Genomic DNA, 17,187 nt, shown 5'->3' with positions numbered 1-17,187 from the left:
TTATTGTTTGGAACTTCAAGGAAGGCATTTTGAACACTTGCTTTAATTATTAAATATTTTTCATGTTTTGATAGGTTTTAATTTTTTTTTAATTAATAATTAATTACATTTACTTTGTTGCTTTTAAAAGTTTGTCTTTTATTTAGCGATTTTAAACACTTTGTAATATTGGTTGCCTATGCCGAGACTAAACTAATAAAAAAATGTCTGTATACAGTGTGTCCCCGGATAGGTGAAACGACTCTTGTAAAAAATAAAATAATTTCGATTTAAATTTTTATTTTTTGAGTTTCAGCTGCGCTTGGTTTAAGACTAATTTCTAATGTAACTTTAGTTTTAAAAAATCAAGTTTGCCTTGAAAATTTTCAAAAAAACAATTTTTTTTGTAGAGTAAAGTGCCTTTTATGTGGCAAATACGTCAAAATCTTATTAAGAAAAGTCAGTCAACTACGATTTTTCATTTATTTTCCAAGATAGTCTTTTAGTAACAGCTACGGTAAAATGTTATTTAGTAGTAATAATCTCAGTGAAATTATTTATTCATAATAAAAAACTGTTAAAAATGAAATTCTTTAATTTATGAAATAAACATATAAAAAAATAAAAATCATAGTAATATTTCAAACGTATAAAAAATATCAACTTGCTCGCAATTATCAATACCGTGTCCTACTTAAATAACAATGTGGAAAAATTTGTACAAGTTTTCTTGATAATTAGATTATTTATAGAAAGTGTGTACAACTGTATAATTGGTTGCCTACGTCACTATAAGAATTTTTAATTAATACCATAAACGCAATCATATTGCGTTTAATTAATAAAGATTGCACACTGCTAGAAAACAAAAACAACAAACAATGCCGATTCATGGAATTTTTGTAAAAAAAAACGCAACGTAAATAAACAAACTATAATTAAAAGCTTTGCTAAATTACTAACTGATAAAGTCAACAATAAAATTATTTTTATGATTTAATATGAAACAATTTAATTCTAGACTATAATATATAAGTACATAATAAGATGACAGATTGGTGGGATTTAAGGTCCAAAGTCCTGCCAGAAATAACCTGGCAAATCTAACAAATTTCGAAACGGGACAAAGGTTTAGTCACGAATTTGACAAAAAAATGCAAAAAATTCAAAAAAGAGCGCCAAATTTCTAAGCATGTGACCTGTCAAAGTGCCAAAAGTGCAACAATTCCGTATTTTGGCTACTAAGTACTTTAAAGAATCATTGTTTCACAATTGTTTATTGTTCGTTTAGATCAATATTGGGGCATTAGTGTTATAAGACTCGTGAGTGAGCCCACCTATCGGCGTTTATTTATGGCTCGACCTTATCTCTACGCGCTGGTCGTAGCCTACATCGATCGTATTTATACAAAACCGGGTTGTCTCTGTTTATTTGAGCCGTGGTTCGTGCGAGAAGTGGTTGTGGTTACGGTGAACGAAACACAAAAAAGATAACTCCGCGTGTATAAATGTTGGAAGACGTAATTTGCGGTGGAATATCGCATTGATTTTCGTTGAGAGTGTTCAAAAGTCCGTAAATCTGGCGACTGAAATCAGATATAGACTTGGAATGCGACACATCTTGAAAAAGTTTATTATACATACGTCTTCAGATCATTTTTCAGAGGGAGCGATCGACATTTAGTTGTTCCGTTGTTTTTTTTGTATTTTTTTACCGTTTTTTTTATTATTTTTCTGTGGTGGAGTGATTCGGAGTGTGTTTGGATTATTTTTTTGAGTCGTTCGTAAGAGTAGAGTGTCGAAATTCATTCAAAAAGTGTTCTTTTTCTACAATTTTACAACCGAACATCGAAATGGATTCAATCAACAAGAGGAACGGCAAAAATGACGAGCCGAAAGGTGAGTGTGGCAACAACGCATCAACAAAAACAAATAAATTTTATTTAAATCAGGAAATTTTATTAACCAAAACACGGAAAAACCTTCAATTTCATATTTCCGCACTCTCAAAATAAATACCTATACCTATAATACCTTTATTTTATTTGCTTCCTATTCATGCAATCGATGGAAGCGCATGCGTCGTACACTATATTTTATTATCGGCACCTATTCAAATAATTATACAGGAAATAAATATTTATTCCGGCATTTTGTTAAATTTCACACTTATTTTAAATTAATAGATGGTCATTCAACTCGTTTAAACTTATTTTTATCACGTCTTAAGTGGCTTTGTTCAATTTCGAGCAAATTCTCAAGTGGCAACGCTCCAAATTTTTAATTCACTTTTATGGAACAATAATCTATAAATGTGTTGTTTTGTCTTCTAGAAACTACATTTTATTATTTATGTCACTGATAAGAATAAACACAAATACATACTTCACTCTTCAAAATGTGATAAGAGTGATAAACAGCTAGATAATCTGTTGTAATGGGCATGAAATTACCATTATAACATACAAACAAAAAAAAATTTTTAGTTACGTTATACAGGGGGCGCCAGAACTCGCGCCCCAGAGAAAATTTTCAAGGAAGGTAAGATACTAGGAACATGAAAAGAATGTTTAAAAAATTCTATCAAAAAATTTTGACATTTATTTTTTGACATTTGACATTTTTATGTCTGTTTAATGATATTGATGATCTTGTATGTTTTTTACATTATTTAGTAAAGGGACAAAAATTTTGCCAATAAAAGCCACAAATAACATTGAACAGAGTTACAATTTAGGATACACCTTCTTTGTTTTCTCTTTTAATAGCCTATAGCAAAAAAACGGAAAATTATTTTTCCAACAGAAATAAATAGTCAAAGTGCAAACTTTAAACCCTCATAACTTCGAAATTTTTATAGATAATTTTTTTTTAACATTTTTTCCATGTTCCTGGTATCTTACCTTATATGGCATTTTTCTCTGGGGCGCGAGTTCTGGCGCACCTGTATGTAGATAAGAATTTTGGGACAAAAATACATGACAATAAAATTTTCCTCTTATCTTATTGACATGTTTTGCTCAAAATAAAATTGCATTCCATTGGCAATTTTCCTCTCGTCAACATGTTGTTGCAGCAACATATTAATTGAGACAACAAAACAAGTAATTATCTTGAAGTACATTAAAGAAAATTGTTAAGGCAATATTAATTACGCTTACTACCGAGATTTATTCACAATTTTGTTTTTCAACACAACCGGTTGGTGGATTTTTTCAGGATTAAAATCATTTTTTGTTTGTTCAAAAGGAATATTTTAGGGTGTTGGTACGCTAATGTAAAACATGAGATGTAAAGTAAACCCTTGTCTTTAAAAATGGTTTTACCTCATTTTCGTATGTCTATTTTTGAAAAGAAAGAAATGTCAATTTTTCCATGTGTTAAGTTCTCATTTGTTTCTGTCAAGATGGTAGGTAGACAAATTCTAGTATTTTCCGCATTTTTTAAACATTTAACTTTTGAAAAATAGAAAAAGGAATTTTCCTAAATGATTCTGTTAAATCGCTTTGTTATTACAAGGCCACAACACAAAGACCTTTTGTCACAAGCATTTTTTACTCCATTTAAACCCGACTTCCAAGGTCGGCTACTTTACTTGTCTTAACAAATTCCTTACATAACGCTTGTTTATCATTGATGATTATTTTTCATCACATAAAAAGAGAAAATTGGTGTCATTTGCAGTTACTTAATTACTAAGAAAAATCTAAACGATTTTTAATTACTTAAATCCACGTGAATGTGACACTCAAGTCATTTCATCATCACTCGTTTCTAGAAAAAATAATAACTATTTATATTTATTTCAGTGCAGTGTCTGCGATCACCCGATGATTTTTCTTATCTAAACATAATTCCGAATCGAACTTCGCCCCCGTAGTAAATACAGAAATTAACTAAATTCAATCAAGTAAAATTACAACTAATTACATAACCCACACGGGTGTCTAATTGCGCAAATTCGACACTAGGACAAAGCCAAAAATATTTTTCTCGAACTTCCATTTGGCAAATTAAAATCAGTGGTCATTGCCACTTATCACTTATCAGCAACAAATAAATTAATTTGGTGATTCCAACAGTGGACTTTGACGATTAACATAAACATGACATTTCTAAATTGGTCCATTTGGCGTCTGCTTCGGCCAAAGATCAATTCTATTTTTACGACCACTGACCCACTCAAAACCCGTTTTAAACCCATTTTTCCAAACGGAAAAAGAGAAAGTTGAGACGAATTTATTGTATCGAAATAATTCAATAATTTTTTTATGACCCAACAAGTAATTTATTCGTGCAATCTTGCCCTAACACAACAACGACTAAAAATAGTTGATAACCTTTCAAAAATTTTCCTGATAAGATGATTCTATTCACAATCAATCAGTCTATCGCAAAGTATGGAAGATACAAGTTGTTTTTATTACACAGGCGCTCAAGCACCCAAAAGGGCTCCTTTGAGACAATTCGCCCCCTTGATGGTGGCCATGGTGGGGCTGCCGGGACGAGGGAAGAGCCTTATGGCGAAGAGGTTGTCCCGGTATCTCAACTACACTGGAGACGTGTGCAAAGGTAAGGATCACCCAAGGTGTCCAGAAAATTGAAAAATGGGCTCTAATTACATTATTTTTGCCCAAATTTCACCCAGATTGTCATGCGATTTTTGCAGAGTGTTTTTGCAACCTAATCACCAAACGATAAGATAGTAAACAAACAACTGATCTAGATTTTTTTCCAGTGTACGACATCAGCGACTACCGTCGCAAACACCTCAAAACCTACGCCTCGCATGAAATTTTTCGCGCTGACAACCTCCCAGCATGGCGTATTCGCCAACAGAGTTTCCGGGAAGCCCTCGAAGACGCCGCTTCGTGGCTCCAAGAACCCAACCACCACGTCGCAATTTTAGACGGCCCTAATGTCTCGCGTGCCCAACGTGAAGAAATCTACGATTTGGTTTACCATCAATTGGGCTTCCGGGTCATGTTTATTGAGTGCGTTTGCGAAGACCCGGTTTTACTCGAACGCAATTTTAAAGTAAGTCGTATCCCAAAAATGGTGAACGTGTAACTAAATTTTTTGACAGGAAATTCTCCAATACAGTGCAGACTATTGTGACATGGCTACGGAAGAAGCCCTCAAAGACCTAACCCAAAAAATGGCCCATTACAAGGCACAATACGAAAGTCCTTCCTTGGGGAGTCACTGGGAGTTGTCTTGTCCCATGATCAAAGTTTTGGATAGCGGTGAAGGGGGCGTAGTCGCTCATGGGGTTGTAGGGACGAAAGAGAGTAAAATTTTGGGGTACATCTCAACCCCTAAGCCCATCCAACAAACTTTATATTTCAGTCGGGTACGTTCAGTTTTTTTGATGCGAAATTTTGATTAATTTTGGGGTTATTACAGCACGGCGAAAGTGAGTTTAACGTCCTTGGGAAAATTGGAGGAGACGCCCCTTTGTCACCCCGGGGACGCATGTATGCCCAGTGTTTGGCAAAACACATCCACGCTTTAAACCTCCCTTCTTTACAAGTGTGGACATCGACATTACAGAGGACTAAAGCCACCAGTGCTCACATCAACGCCCCCAAACAACACCTATCCGAATTGGACGAAATTTATTCAGTGAGTAACAAAGACTCCCATTTGGGGCCAAATTTAACATGTTTGTACAGGGCGATTGCGAGAATTTGACCTACGAGGAGCTCCAAGACCGCTTTCCTCGTGAATTGGCCCGTCGAGACCACGAGAAACTCAAATATCGGTACCCCCAAGGCGAGTCTTATTTGGACGTGATGCGACGAGTAGTCCCAGTTCTTAATCAACTGGAATGCGAATCGAATGTCCTCACGATCTCTCATCAAGCCGTCCTGCGCTGTATTTTGGCCTACTTTCTTGACACCCCCATTGAGGAGATCCCCTACATCCACGTGCCCCTCCACACCATCATCAAGCTAACTTTGCAGGGCTATAACTACAATATGGAGACAATTAAGATGCCGATTGACTGTGTCGATACAAACAGGGCGAAGCCCTTGAACTGTTCTGAGGGACGGACAAGGGAAGACGCTCTTAAGACACTCCCGGCACATTACGATTCCGTTGCCAATCTGAATAATCTCACTTATTGTACTTAGTTATTCTTTCGGGATAGTTTTACTTTACATTGTTTTAAATGTTTTAGCTTGAATAATTAGTAGTAGGTGTTTACTTTGGCTTTGTGTTGTAATACTGTAGCTAAAGAACATTTGCTGGACGACTTATCTTCCATAGCAATAATTGGATGTATAGTATTTAACTGTGATTTTATAGTGCATTTTTTATTTTTTCCAAATGTTAACCATAGATTTGTTTCACAAATAAATAATACAAGTTAGATCGTATTTTTTTTCACCCACATATCAAATTTAAAATCTCGTCAAAGTCATTAGCGTCGTAATTCCCGGTTACCTCATTTGTGACTTTTTTCGCGTCTTTCACAGCTTCCTCCACAAGGTTATCGATCCAGTCGTTTGAGTCGTTTCTCGTGCTATTTTCATCAGATTTTGATTCGTTTTCAACCAAGTCAACAACGTCCTCAATCCAATCGTCCAAATCCTCATTTTCAGTGGGATTTTCGTGCATATTTTCCAATTTGCGTTCAACAACAATGCAGTCATAACCGACCGGGTATTTGCACTTCAAGTCCTCGCATATGTAGACAGCCAAATTGTAGTTGACTTGTTTCAAGGACAGTTTTTTCTGGCACAGGGGGCACGCTTTCTGCAACATTTGAGTAAACACAACCTCAAAAAAAATTGGTCACAAAGTACGCAGTCACGCAAGTGTTACACGATACAAGTACAAAATCACTCACCAAAGACATTATTGATGATAATTTTACACAAAGTGTATCATTTTATTTTGTAATTGTGTTTTTTCTCAATGTTTATTTTTGACAAGTGACATTTCAACAAATTTGAAAATTGTGAAACATGGCCGGTTAGATAAAGCAACCATGGTCTACACGAACTATTGATTTTGTAGGCGGCGCCATTATCGTGACTACATTTACAGAAATAAGGAACAACCATTAATTATTAAAAAATACCCGTAATAACGTTTTAAGTAATTAGATAAAATACCATGCTTAATTACAAACCTTCAAGGCTGCTTGGAAAATTCTTTTTTTCCGTGCACGTGTTTTCTAAGAAATTATAAATAATAATTAATAATTGTAGTTTGAGGGTGTAGTAAAATTGTTTAGTACATAATTAATTTATTATCAGATAGTCGTCGTAAAACATTTAGTAATCATCATACAATTACATCTCACACGTATATTTACAACTTATAAATTTTCTTCGGATTTCGGTAAAAATCCGAAAAAAATTAACACTAAATTAAAGCAATTTATTGTCAAATCTACGAGCTTAGGGCGTACTGTAGTCGGAGATTAAAATTTGCCTGGATTTTAATAAGTGCTCCAAAACCCTACAAATCATAAGTGCGATTTTGTTCAGTCATTTCTGTGTTTTTGGGGCTACGAAATAAAACATTTTTCTAGCTCGAAGTGACAATTTTTGCTCCCTTATCTTTATAATAGACAATAGCTTTTTCAAGGAAGACATTTTTGGCCATAATAGCCCGCGAACTGTTCTATCAACAGTCATTTAAGCTATTTACCTAATATAAGACTATCGTAGTAGCGTCAAATTTGCGATTTTTCATTTCTAGTCTAGTCATGACAAAATTTGAACCAAAAATACTCTAATTTAGATTTAAATTTAGCGCCATTTTGCTGATATATTAATTATTAGTTTCCCAGATGCATTATTACAAATTATTTTGCAGATGTTTCCTATTATATTGACTCTTATGATTGACTTTCAGTTGTTTTTTGTATTTTTGATCCCTTTTCTAACTAATAAACTGCAAAATAATTCGAAATAACAGGTTAATATTTGTTTCGAATTGCCATTGACGTGTCGTTCAGTTCAGTTGCTTAGCAACTGCAACCTCACGGCAATTCGGTACAGATTTTAGCTACTTATTTTAAAATGATTGTTTACTTGATTGTTTCAGAATAAAATAAATAAATAAATAAAATCAGAATATAGTAATAACACCACGTCGATAAAGTAAAGAAAGACATATTTTTTGAACACTAAACAATAAACATTCATCCAACAGCTAGGAAACAATTATTACTTTTTAAAAAACAAATAAACATTTAGTTATATAAAAATCTGTGCGAGAAAAATATATCTTTGGATACTTTTGTTTCTTGTGTAATAAAATAAAATTGATTGTTTTTATTTAATTGACGAGAGAATAAAAAATTATCACCAGTTTTGCGACTAGTATGAGCGTCCCGATAGTCCTTAAAAATAAATAAGTACAGTGCAAATTAGGCTTTCGATTTTTTTACAAATTAATATTAAAAGTGTGCATTTTTTCCAGTTAAATAGATACATTGTATTCACACATATTTATGTACACTTCATATTAAATTTTTTATAAACTAAACAAAGTTTGTAACAATGTTAAGTGTCTTTTGTATAAAATGAGTCAAAAGTGAGATATACGTTGTCAATTTTTTAGATGTAACTTCACTCACATTAAATAATTCTATGAAACGTGACTCATTTTATTCAAATGCCACTTACTCTATACTCAAATAGATTAAAAAAAAGTGACAACCGTACCATTTTTTGTATTTTTATGTTGTATTTTATACCCTGCTAAAAGCTGCTTTATTTTATTTATTTCGGTGAAATATTCTCCGAATTTGTCTCGAATCGAAATTCTAGTAGGAAATGCCGCCTATCCAATAAAATCCGGTTCTCTGATTGGATTTCATTAGACGTCGCCGACTTTGTGAGAATCGGAAATTTTCAGTTACACATAATTCTATTCTAACAATTTAGCAAAATATTTCTCTGATAAATGAAATTCACAAGTCAACAAAAGCTATTAAAAAAATGGAACAATTTCGCGTAAAATATACTCTAGCAGCACCATTCTAGTTCTTGTTTTAGAAAACAGAGTTCGACCAAAAAAATTTTGGCAAAAAAACGTCGCAACAATTATTTAAACTGAGTTTATAGATGGTAATAGAGCGCGATAAAAAACACGTTGATTATTTCGAAAGAATACGAACTCATGCGGAGAGGACAACTGGAGGAGATGTTATTGTTGGAGATGGCTTCGACAGGGCCTTCGGTCATTTCAATCTCGACTAGAAAAATTTCAATCAATTACGACAAAATGGGAAGTAATCACCAACTTACTTCGAACTGATGTTTTTCTTTCATCGGCAAAAACTTCGTTCGGATTGATGTAACCGGGAATTGTTGACATGCAAGTGAGACGGAGTTCGCCGTCGTCGCCGACGTGGAGATCGGACACTTCGATAGAAAGCTGTTTCGTGGAGGAAGCTTTTTGGTCGAAGTAACCGTGACCGTGAACGATGCCGTTGGAAAAACGCTTCGTTAAAGCGTCGGGGACCTAAAACTCACACAATGTAAATTTTCGTGTATAATTGGTTGCATAACTTCGAGTAATTAACTATTTTCAAAAATGAGTAATATACAGGATGTTCTGTTTTTATTGTTACAAATCTGAACAGGTAGAAGAATATTCAATTTTAAGACAAAAGTGTCCTATAAATCTGTATCAAAAAATGTTTTGTAAAGGAGCTACACCCTTTGAAAGGGGTGCGTTTTTTAATGGGGTTGTATCGAAAAACGCAAAAGACATTTTTTTGTAAAAAACTATGGAATTTAGAATTTTGTTGTTGAAAGTGGCAAAAAATTTCAGCCAAAATAATATATTAATTAATTAATTAATTATATTTAAAAAATATACCATTTTCAACTTAACATGCTAATTTTTTGGCCTATTTGGGTAAAATTTAACTTAAAAAAGACAAAAACAATGTCGCTTTCGATCCCTAATTTAGCTATTTTAGCAAAATTTTGTGAAAAAAATCAGTTTTGGCTCGAAAATATTTTTATTCGCTTGAAAATAGATGGAAATATAATAATTTTTTGCCTAATTAATTTTTGGGAATGTTTTGATAAAAAAACAATTAAGATTTTTACACACAAATGGCAAAAAACAGCATTTTTTATCTAATTAGAACATCTCACGACTTGTTTGAGCAAAATGTCGCAAAAAGAGTGCATTTTTAAATGAAAAAGTCAAAAATAATGTTATTTGGTCATTTTTTTTTTAAATTTCGCAAAAAAAAAGTTTTTAACTCAAAAACATTTAAACGCTTTAAAAGGTGCACTAACTTGGTAGTTTTTGGTTGTAAAAAAAAAGTAGATTTTTGGGTCACCAAACTAAATTCAGTGAAACAGACCAAAATAGAGCGATAATTTGAATCTAGTTTAGTGATTTTGAGGCCTATTTTAGCAACATTTTGCGAAAAAAAGAAGTTTTTAGTTCAAAATGTAAATATTTTACTGTTTAAGAAAGCAAAAATAGCACAATTTTTATCGATTTTTCAACTGGTTCGGACAAAATTTTGCAAAAAAAATTGCATTTCTGGCTGAAGAACTTTCTTAAACGCTTGGAAAAGTGAAAAATAATATAAGATTTTATCTTGTCTCAATGAAGTATTATTCAAAATTTGAGTTTTTAGCTTAAAAACATACTAAAACGTTTAAAAAAGCAAAAATAGTATGATTTTCGACCAAACTTCATCATTTTTTTTTCAGTAAAAAACACCACAAAACAAGTGTAACATAAATATTAGAAAGATTTTACTCAAAAAGGGTAAGTTATATCTTTTTAGTAAAAAACTATGGAATTTAGAATTTTGTTGTTGTTATAGTACTTTTAATCATAAACCCCAGTTTAGGACGCCTCTGATTAAAAATTTCGACATAAAGACAATCAACTGTACCAAATTTTGTACTTTTATCTAAAATGGTTTAAAATATTACACAAAATCCATTAAAACATACACTCCTTTCATGGAGTGTAGCGCCCTTACATAGTATTTTTCAAGAATGTTCATAGGAAACTTTTATCTTAAAATTGAATATTGTATCTCCTGTTTAAATTTGTAACAATAAAAATGGAACACCCTGTATACTTGAAAATTACAATCGTAGACAATTTTCTTGCATATGTCGTAGAATTGCCAATCCTGCCACCCGCATAAATCCAAACAACTCTATAAATATCGCACCAAATCTCTTCAAAAAGTGTGAATTAATTTCGAATCTCCCCAACTTTCCCAGATAAACTCGCTGTCATTTGAAATATTCACAACCCCCTCCGATTATATATCACCCCCATTAGATGCGAAACGCGTGGGTGCGACAACTATCGCACTATCTCTTCCTCGAAATGAGTTATGACATGATTTACGTTCAAGAGTCTCCGTGAGAATCTCTATTTTTGAGTATTTCGGTGGCAAAAAATTGGTAATTTACATTCGAGAACCCACCTTTTCACCATTAATTAGCCACGTAATGTGAGGTGGCGGCCTTGCCGAAGCTGTGGTGCAATTTGCCTCTAATACCTCCCCTATTTCGTAAGTGCTCTTGTTGAAGGTTATTGTTGGGTCGCTGTCTTGCGGCTCTACAAACATAAATTAGCTAATACAAATCATCCATGAAAGAAATCAATACGAAATTTTCATTTCATTAAAAGTTTCAATTCGAATTGAAAAGTATTAATATTCAAAGAAATATTGAAAGTATCATTCGTTATTATGAAAGAACAAAGTTAAATTAGCAAAGTTTAATTGCTTTTTTGCTTAATATTAAGCTCTGACGTGGCATTTAATACCTTGATTATACATTTTGCCACTGATTAGCATCGCTGAAAGCTATATATTTACACGTCACGTGACTGCGATGCGGCCATTTTTGTGACAAAAACCGTTATGACGCTATAAAATTCATGTTATGGCCGATACAAGAAAATTTCTTTGTCACATAGCGGATACATAACTAATAAATTTCCCCCAAGTGAGAGCGGTTGGCTATACTGTAACTCACCTATAACCGTAAGATCCTTGCTCTTGGAATCCTTAGTAAAAATCGGAGTTTCCATAGAGACCAAGCACGAATATGATCCCGATGCTGAAAAATCTAATTTCGAAAGTTGGATTTGCATTTCGCTAGTGTTGGCTTTCTGTAACAAAAAACTCGCAGTTATTATTAAACAGTGATCTTTTTTATCGGTAATTTACAAACGAATTTCGAATATCTTTAAAATTGACTCTCCTGAGTCTTCACATAACGTCAGTTTGATTATACCGGTGACCGGATCAGAGGATTTCGAGATTCAACGACAGACGAACTTACCGAAACCGAATATTTGATGAGACGGACGGTAAAGTGAATATTATTTGATGTATTCATGACGGCACGAGAGAATTACATAATATTCATGCAAATTTTCAATGACAAGGTTTTGCTTTCAAAAATAATTGCAAGAAAAAATGGTTAGTTACAATGTGACATTTGAACGAAAACTTAATTAATAATTAAAAACTAGCGACGCTAACTAAGTATTTGTAACTAATTTGAGTGTCAAAATACAGGGTGATTCACGAGGAATAATGAGCCTGACCAAATTCTTGATGCAACTAACATTACATTTGTCGCAAACCAACTTGCGAAAAGTAATGGTGGTTGCATCGAAAATTTGGTCAGGATTATTATTTCTCGTAAATCACCTTGTATTTATTAAAATACCAATTTAAAACAATCAATAACGTATAATATTACACTGTTACCAATCCGTAAACTAAAAATTTTAGAAAATAAAATAAATAGACTAATTCGTTAGTGTTTTAAAATCAATTATAAAAATCAATTAGACATTATAATTACACATTTCTATTAGAAGTCTAAAAACGTACTTAAAATCTGTGATAAAAATTTTAACAAACATTAAAAAATTGCCCGGCGCATCCACCAAATGTTACAGTAAAAACATTTTATTAATCTTTAAAGAGGTTTTCAGCACATTTATTTGCCCTTAAATTAAATTAATTAATTAATAAAATTTATTTGTTGTTTGACAAGAAAAATGACAAATTAGTTGTAATTAATTTAATTCTAAATTATAAACATTATGGACATTTTCTTTCTTAGCTGTTTAAGACAATGCAACAAATTACAAGTATTTGACGTATTTACTGTCAGTTGCTCCAGTCGTACCATTTAAAAATAAAATTTGCTATTGCCAACTCAAACATTACTGGTGACTTTGCATTAGAATGTTATCAAAGTCGACTGTCTCAAAATATAATTACTTGTTGTATCTAAGATGGCGCTCCCATCTTATCTCAAATCGCAGTAGGCCCTCTAAAGCTCAAAAATTGGGTCAAGTCAGAAAGAGAATTTAGATCAAAGCTGCCAACCCTCAAAAGCACAAAGCACTGAGATGCAATTTGGCCAACATTACGTCTTATCGACGTAAAAACATACAATTTGTTGAATAACGATTCTCCCTTCATGTAATTTTCTAATTTACGAAAACAATAAAGTTCATTATGCAAAAAAGCCATTGTTCGCGTCCCGAACTACCAATTCGAATGAATTATCATTCCTTCTGTCACAATTAGCTTCAACCCATTCCAAGCGTAAAAAATCATCATCGGATGCGCGAAATTATTCATCCCTCCCATTTACATTGTCTTGAAACTTCGATGTCTTCCAACTGTTCTCGCCGTATTCGTCTTAATTCACCGTTTAATATATGACTCGATGCTATTTGCACCTTTCGTCATATGGTGTTAAGTTTGCGGCTTGTGGGATTGTTAATCACATTTTCGACCCTCGAATAACGTAAACTAATTAGTGAGACGAGCGAAAAAAACGCACAGTTGGAAATAATTAAACAATTCGGAAACTCGAGAGGATTCAGTGTTACGTTTCGACTTGAGAGAGAAATAATTAGTGCAAGATGCCGCAATTTGTATCATTAAAATGTTAATCGGCGCTCCCGAAGAGACTCTCGAGAAGAGTTTAAATAATGCTGCGATTTAAGAAGGCACGTCGGAGATAGGTTCCATTGTTTAAATGCGAGGAGAGGAATTACGTTATCATTTTATGCGTATGAGACGAAGGTCCGACTTTTACAACACATACGCATGAATAGTGTACGAATTTTAACCGAGGAATTTCAAACCGGAAATTCCGCTCTAGCCCTCAAAATTATTATTATTGTATACACTGCAAAGCTTTTGTTTTTTTTATTTTGTCTTGGTAATGTAAAAAAAAATAAATTCACCTAACTTTCGCACACCTTTAAATTATCCGCCATTATTGAGGAAAGTCCATTTTTTTAAAGATTTTTGCCTCACATGTGTGATAGGCAACACACAATACATTATATAGGTAGGTAATTAACATTACATACTACATCACAAATCACTCATGCGTATTAAGACATCTAAAAATTAGTGGTGGGAGGTGGTGCCAGAAGCACTCTACTTACAATACTCATTTTCTGTTAAAACAAATACAATTGCGTACACGGAATTTTGGACATCAAATTTATGTCAGTTCATGAAAACTTAATGTAAGCCACGCTTTATTGTCACTATGACTGACGTTTGAAATTAAAAATTGAAAGTTTTAGTTGAAATTTATTTTTGGCGTCGATTTTCCGAAACAATAATGTCAGCAGTACGTGTTTTTATAAAGTTCAATAGATTATTTTAATTTGTTGTCATTTTTTACTCTAGCTGTCATAATAAAAATTACAAAAACCAAAGTGATGTTACTTGCACATAATGCCCGCTTTACATTTTGATGTCAATGAAATGACAAATCGTCCAAAATTCCGTGTCCGCAATCGTATTTTCCATAACAATTTAACTCATTTGATATATTTTTGTTTCGACTTTCCGATAAAGCAAATTAAGTTATTTTAACTTCTAATGATACTCATAGTTTTTACTAATTTGGTAATTTGTTTTTACATTTTATTTTATCACCCAAATGAGTGTTTTAACAGGTGTTTTATCAGAAAACAGAAATAACCCTGGTTTCCATAAAATTACCCTTATTTGCAACTTGGTTGTTTGTTTTTTCTTGATCCTTGTGTAAATATCAGCTCGGAAATATAAAATATTTAAATAAATAAATATAGGGATCGATGAAACGATGACAATTCGGGTGGGCGTGCGTTTTAGCATCAACTTCGCCAACTTCTCGTTCGTGCAAATGTTGAACAAGCAACAGTTAATAAGTAATAAACCGAGAAAGGGTAGATAAGTAAGTTATATCATGAATAATTTATTAATCGAAAATAGCCTCAAGTTGTTGTGTAGGTTGCGTGGTTCCACTTGTATGTTTTTCACTTTTTTTCTTCTAATTGTGAGAGTGTTATTGTGTGTTAGGTCTTGGGTTGGCTTTGTTCAAAGGTGCGAATAATTGCACAAGTGTATTATGCTCACAATGCTCACTTTTTCGCCGCTAATTAATTTTTTTGACTTGTTATGGGAACTTACAGGTGTGGCATGATAGAAATTTATACTCACTTTTAAATGAATATAAATTTTTGAATGTATACAAATGAGCGAATAACGTTTTGTTGTTGCGATACACAAGAAATGAACTCATTAATAATCACAAGTTTTAAGTAAATACGAGCTTTGTAAACGGCAAATTAAACTTCCATTGCATGTAAAAAACGAGAACCAAGACGTGATTTTGATTATTTATAAAGTTCATTTGTCGTCGAAGACTTCTCATCGATACATTATAAAGCTTTCAATCTTTCGTAATTATAGGATACAGCGAAACATGAGCTCGAATGCTTGAACTAATTCGATTACAAATTTTACCTCTAAATAATTATAGAGATATCGATTTTGCTCAACAAAGTTTGCTCGTCTCGTTTAAATTCCACGTAAGAAAAATTGTTCAGCTTTTATAAATAATAAAACAGATATGATTAAATTATTATTAAGTAACAAAAATTATTGAATTTAAAACTTCAAAAATATCTGATTGATGGATTGTTCCAGACATCCTAACTGACGTTCTTTTTAATTATTTTCTGGGACCCACATAAAAAATTCAACCAACATTTTTAATCACTTCAATAAAACAGCTCAAATTTTTATAGACATGTGACCTAATCCATCTATTTCAACTATTTATTAATAAAATTATAAACATAGTGATCCCTAGGAAGATTTATTGCCAATTTTATTAAAACTGATTAAAAAAAATCAAAATAAGGCACTCCAAATTCATAAAGTTTTTGTTTAATTATTTCTAGAATTCCTAGAATTTCAATTAATTTGAGTTATGAGAAATAGGTGCTAAATCCACACCTTTTCACCTAAATAAATCTTTACTTTTAATTAGAACTTAATTATTTAGTAACAAAGTCTTAGTTGGGGTATTCTGTGGGTAGTATTTTTTCGCAATTGTGTTTTTCTCAAATATGATCGGTGTAGTTGTTTTTTAGACATACCTTTATTTATATTTTTCTATTTTATTTTATTTTTTTATATTTGAAGAAATAAGATCAGATCGAATTGTGTAAATGCAAACTCGGCTAAAAATCATCTGTTGTTACTGCAATAGCAAAAATCAATACAAAATTACCATTGAATGCAAACGATACTATTATTAAAGCAACGGTGGAATAACAAACCGGCTTACATCTCCCATATTTGCGTAATCACAAATTTGTTTTAAATTCATCTAAATACTCGATAATTCCGAATAATTACAATCGATTCGTGCCGAGTGACTAATTTCGAAAAATTCTAATCCTCTTGTTAAGTGCACAAACATGTTAATAGATAAGTCCCGTAACGTTATACACCACATTTCGCCTCTCTCTTCGTCGTTATCGTAATATCCAATCAATCCAATAAAGTGCTCATCATGCACGACATTAAGAATTCACGAACATTTCATAAATGAATGTACTGCTTTACAGACGTGGAATTTTAAATTGAATTTTTATCTAAGGACGTGTTTGTGAATACGAATAGGTAATAAATTGCAAAACGTACTACACATGAGGAGATTTTTTGTCGCACTTAATTGTAACAGAGGGATTAKAACCTTTTTTATTTACTTGTGTGGAAAAAGAGAGCAAAAAGTTCACAGCTATATTTAACGATTTGTTTTTTCGATAAATTGGAGAATCGATAAAAAGCTGACGTGTGTAGAAATGTGAAAAAAATCTTGTTGTGACTCGAGTAAGCAGTATTTTAATTAAAAGCAA

At 32.6% G+C, this 17,187-nt stretch overlaps 3 protein-coding genes across 6 annotated transcripts in view; 1 reads left to right on the top strand and 2 right to left on the bottom strand.

Moving 5' to 3' along the window:
• Positions 1–1,415: 1,415 nt before the first annotated feature.
• LOC123003900 (6-phosphofructo-2-kinase/fructose-2,6-bisphosphatase-like) lies at positions 1,416–6,355 on the top strand. The gene is made up of 6 exons (XM_044396942.1): positions 1,416–1,878; positions 4,411–4,551; positions 4,718–5,016; positions 5,066–5,332; positions 5,386–5,604; positions 5,655–6,355. Exons 1-6 carry the CDS (start codon positions 1,833–1,835, stop codon positions 6,114–6,116), a joined length of 1,434 nt encoding a protein of 477 aa, XP_044252877.1. The 5' UTR covers positions 1,416–1,832; the 3' UTR covers positions 6,117–6,355.
• Positions 6,279–6,997, bottom strand: LOC123003901. The gene is made up of 2 exons (XM_044396943.1): positions 6,836–6,997; positions 6,279–6,741 (listed from the first exon to the last, which is right to left on the bottom strand). Exons 1-2 carry the CDS (start codon positions 6,842–6,844, stop codon positions 6,370–6,372), a joined length of 381 nt encoding a protein of 126 aa, XP_044252878.1. The 5' UTR covers positions 6,845–6,997; the 3' UTR covers positions 6,279–6,369.
• Positions 6,998–7,238: 241 nt separating this feature from the next.
• LOC123016446 overlaps positions 7,239–17,187 on the bottom strand; it is a 60,711-nt gene continuing 50,762 nt past the window's right edge. For all 4 annotated transcript variants that reach the window (XM_044416848.1, XM_044416849.1, XM_044416850.1 and 1 more), the window contains 4 exons: positions 11,979–12,114; positions 11,423–11,556; positions 9,252–9,468; positions 7,239–9,199 (listed from right to left, as the gene is read on the bottom strand). In XM_044416848.1, the coding sequence (XP_044272783.1) occupies positions 9,063–9,199; positions 9,252–9,468; positions 11,423–11,556; positions 11,979–12,114 (624 nt within the window). In that variant the 3' untranslated portion in view covers positions 7,239–9,062. The remainder of the gene's footprint in view (positions 9,200–9,251; positions 9,469–11,422; positions 11,557–11,978; positions 12,115–17,187) is intronic.

This window comes from Tribolium madens, unplaced genomic scaffold (genome assembly GCF_015345945.1).
Source record: "Tribolium madens isolate multiple individuals breed KSU strain unplaced genomic scaffold, Tmad_KSU_1.1 Scaffold_1;HRSCAF=32;Tcas5.2_LG8, whole genome shotgun sequence".
NCBI lineage: Eukaryota > Metazoa > Arthropoda > Insecta > Coleoptera > Tenebrionidae > Tribolium > Tribolium madens.
Note: the sequence above shows the minus strand (reverse complement) of the source record. Positions and strands in the feature narration are given on the sequence as shown.

Excerpts from the sequence above, each read along its gene's own strand:
- LOC123003900 (XM_044396942.1), top strand. The coding sequence starts at position 1,833 with ATGGATTCAATCAACAAGAGGAACGGCAAAAATGACGAGCCGAAAG. Across the intron at positions 4,552-4,717 it reads CACTGGAGACGTGTGCAAAG|TGTACGACATCAGCGACTAC; the intron begins GTAAGGATCACC and ends ATTTTTTTCCAG. Across the intron at positions 5,605-5,654 it reads AATTGGACGAAATTTATTCA|GGCGATTGCGAGAATTTGAC; the intron begins GTGAGTAACAAA and ends ATGTTTGTACAG.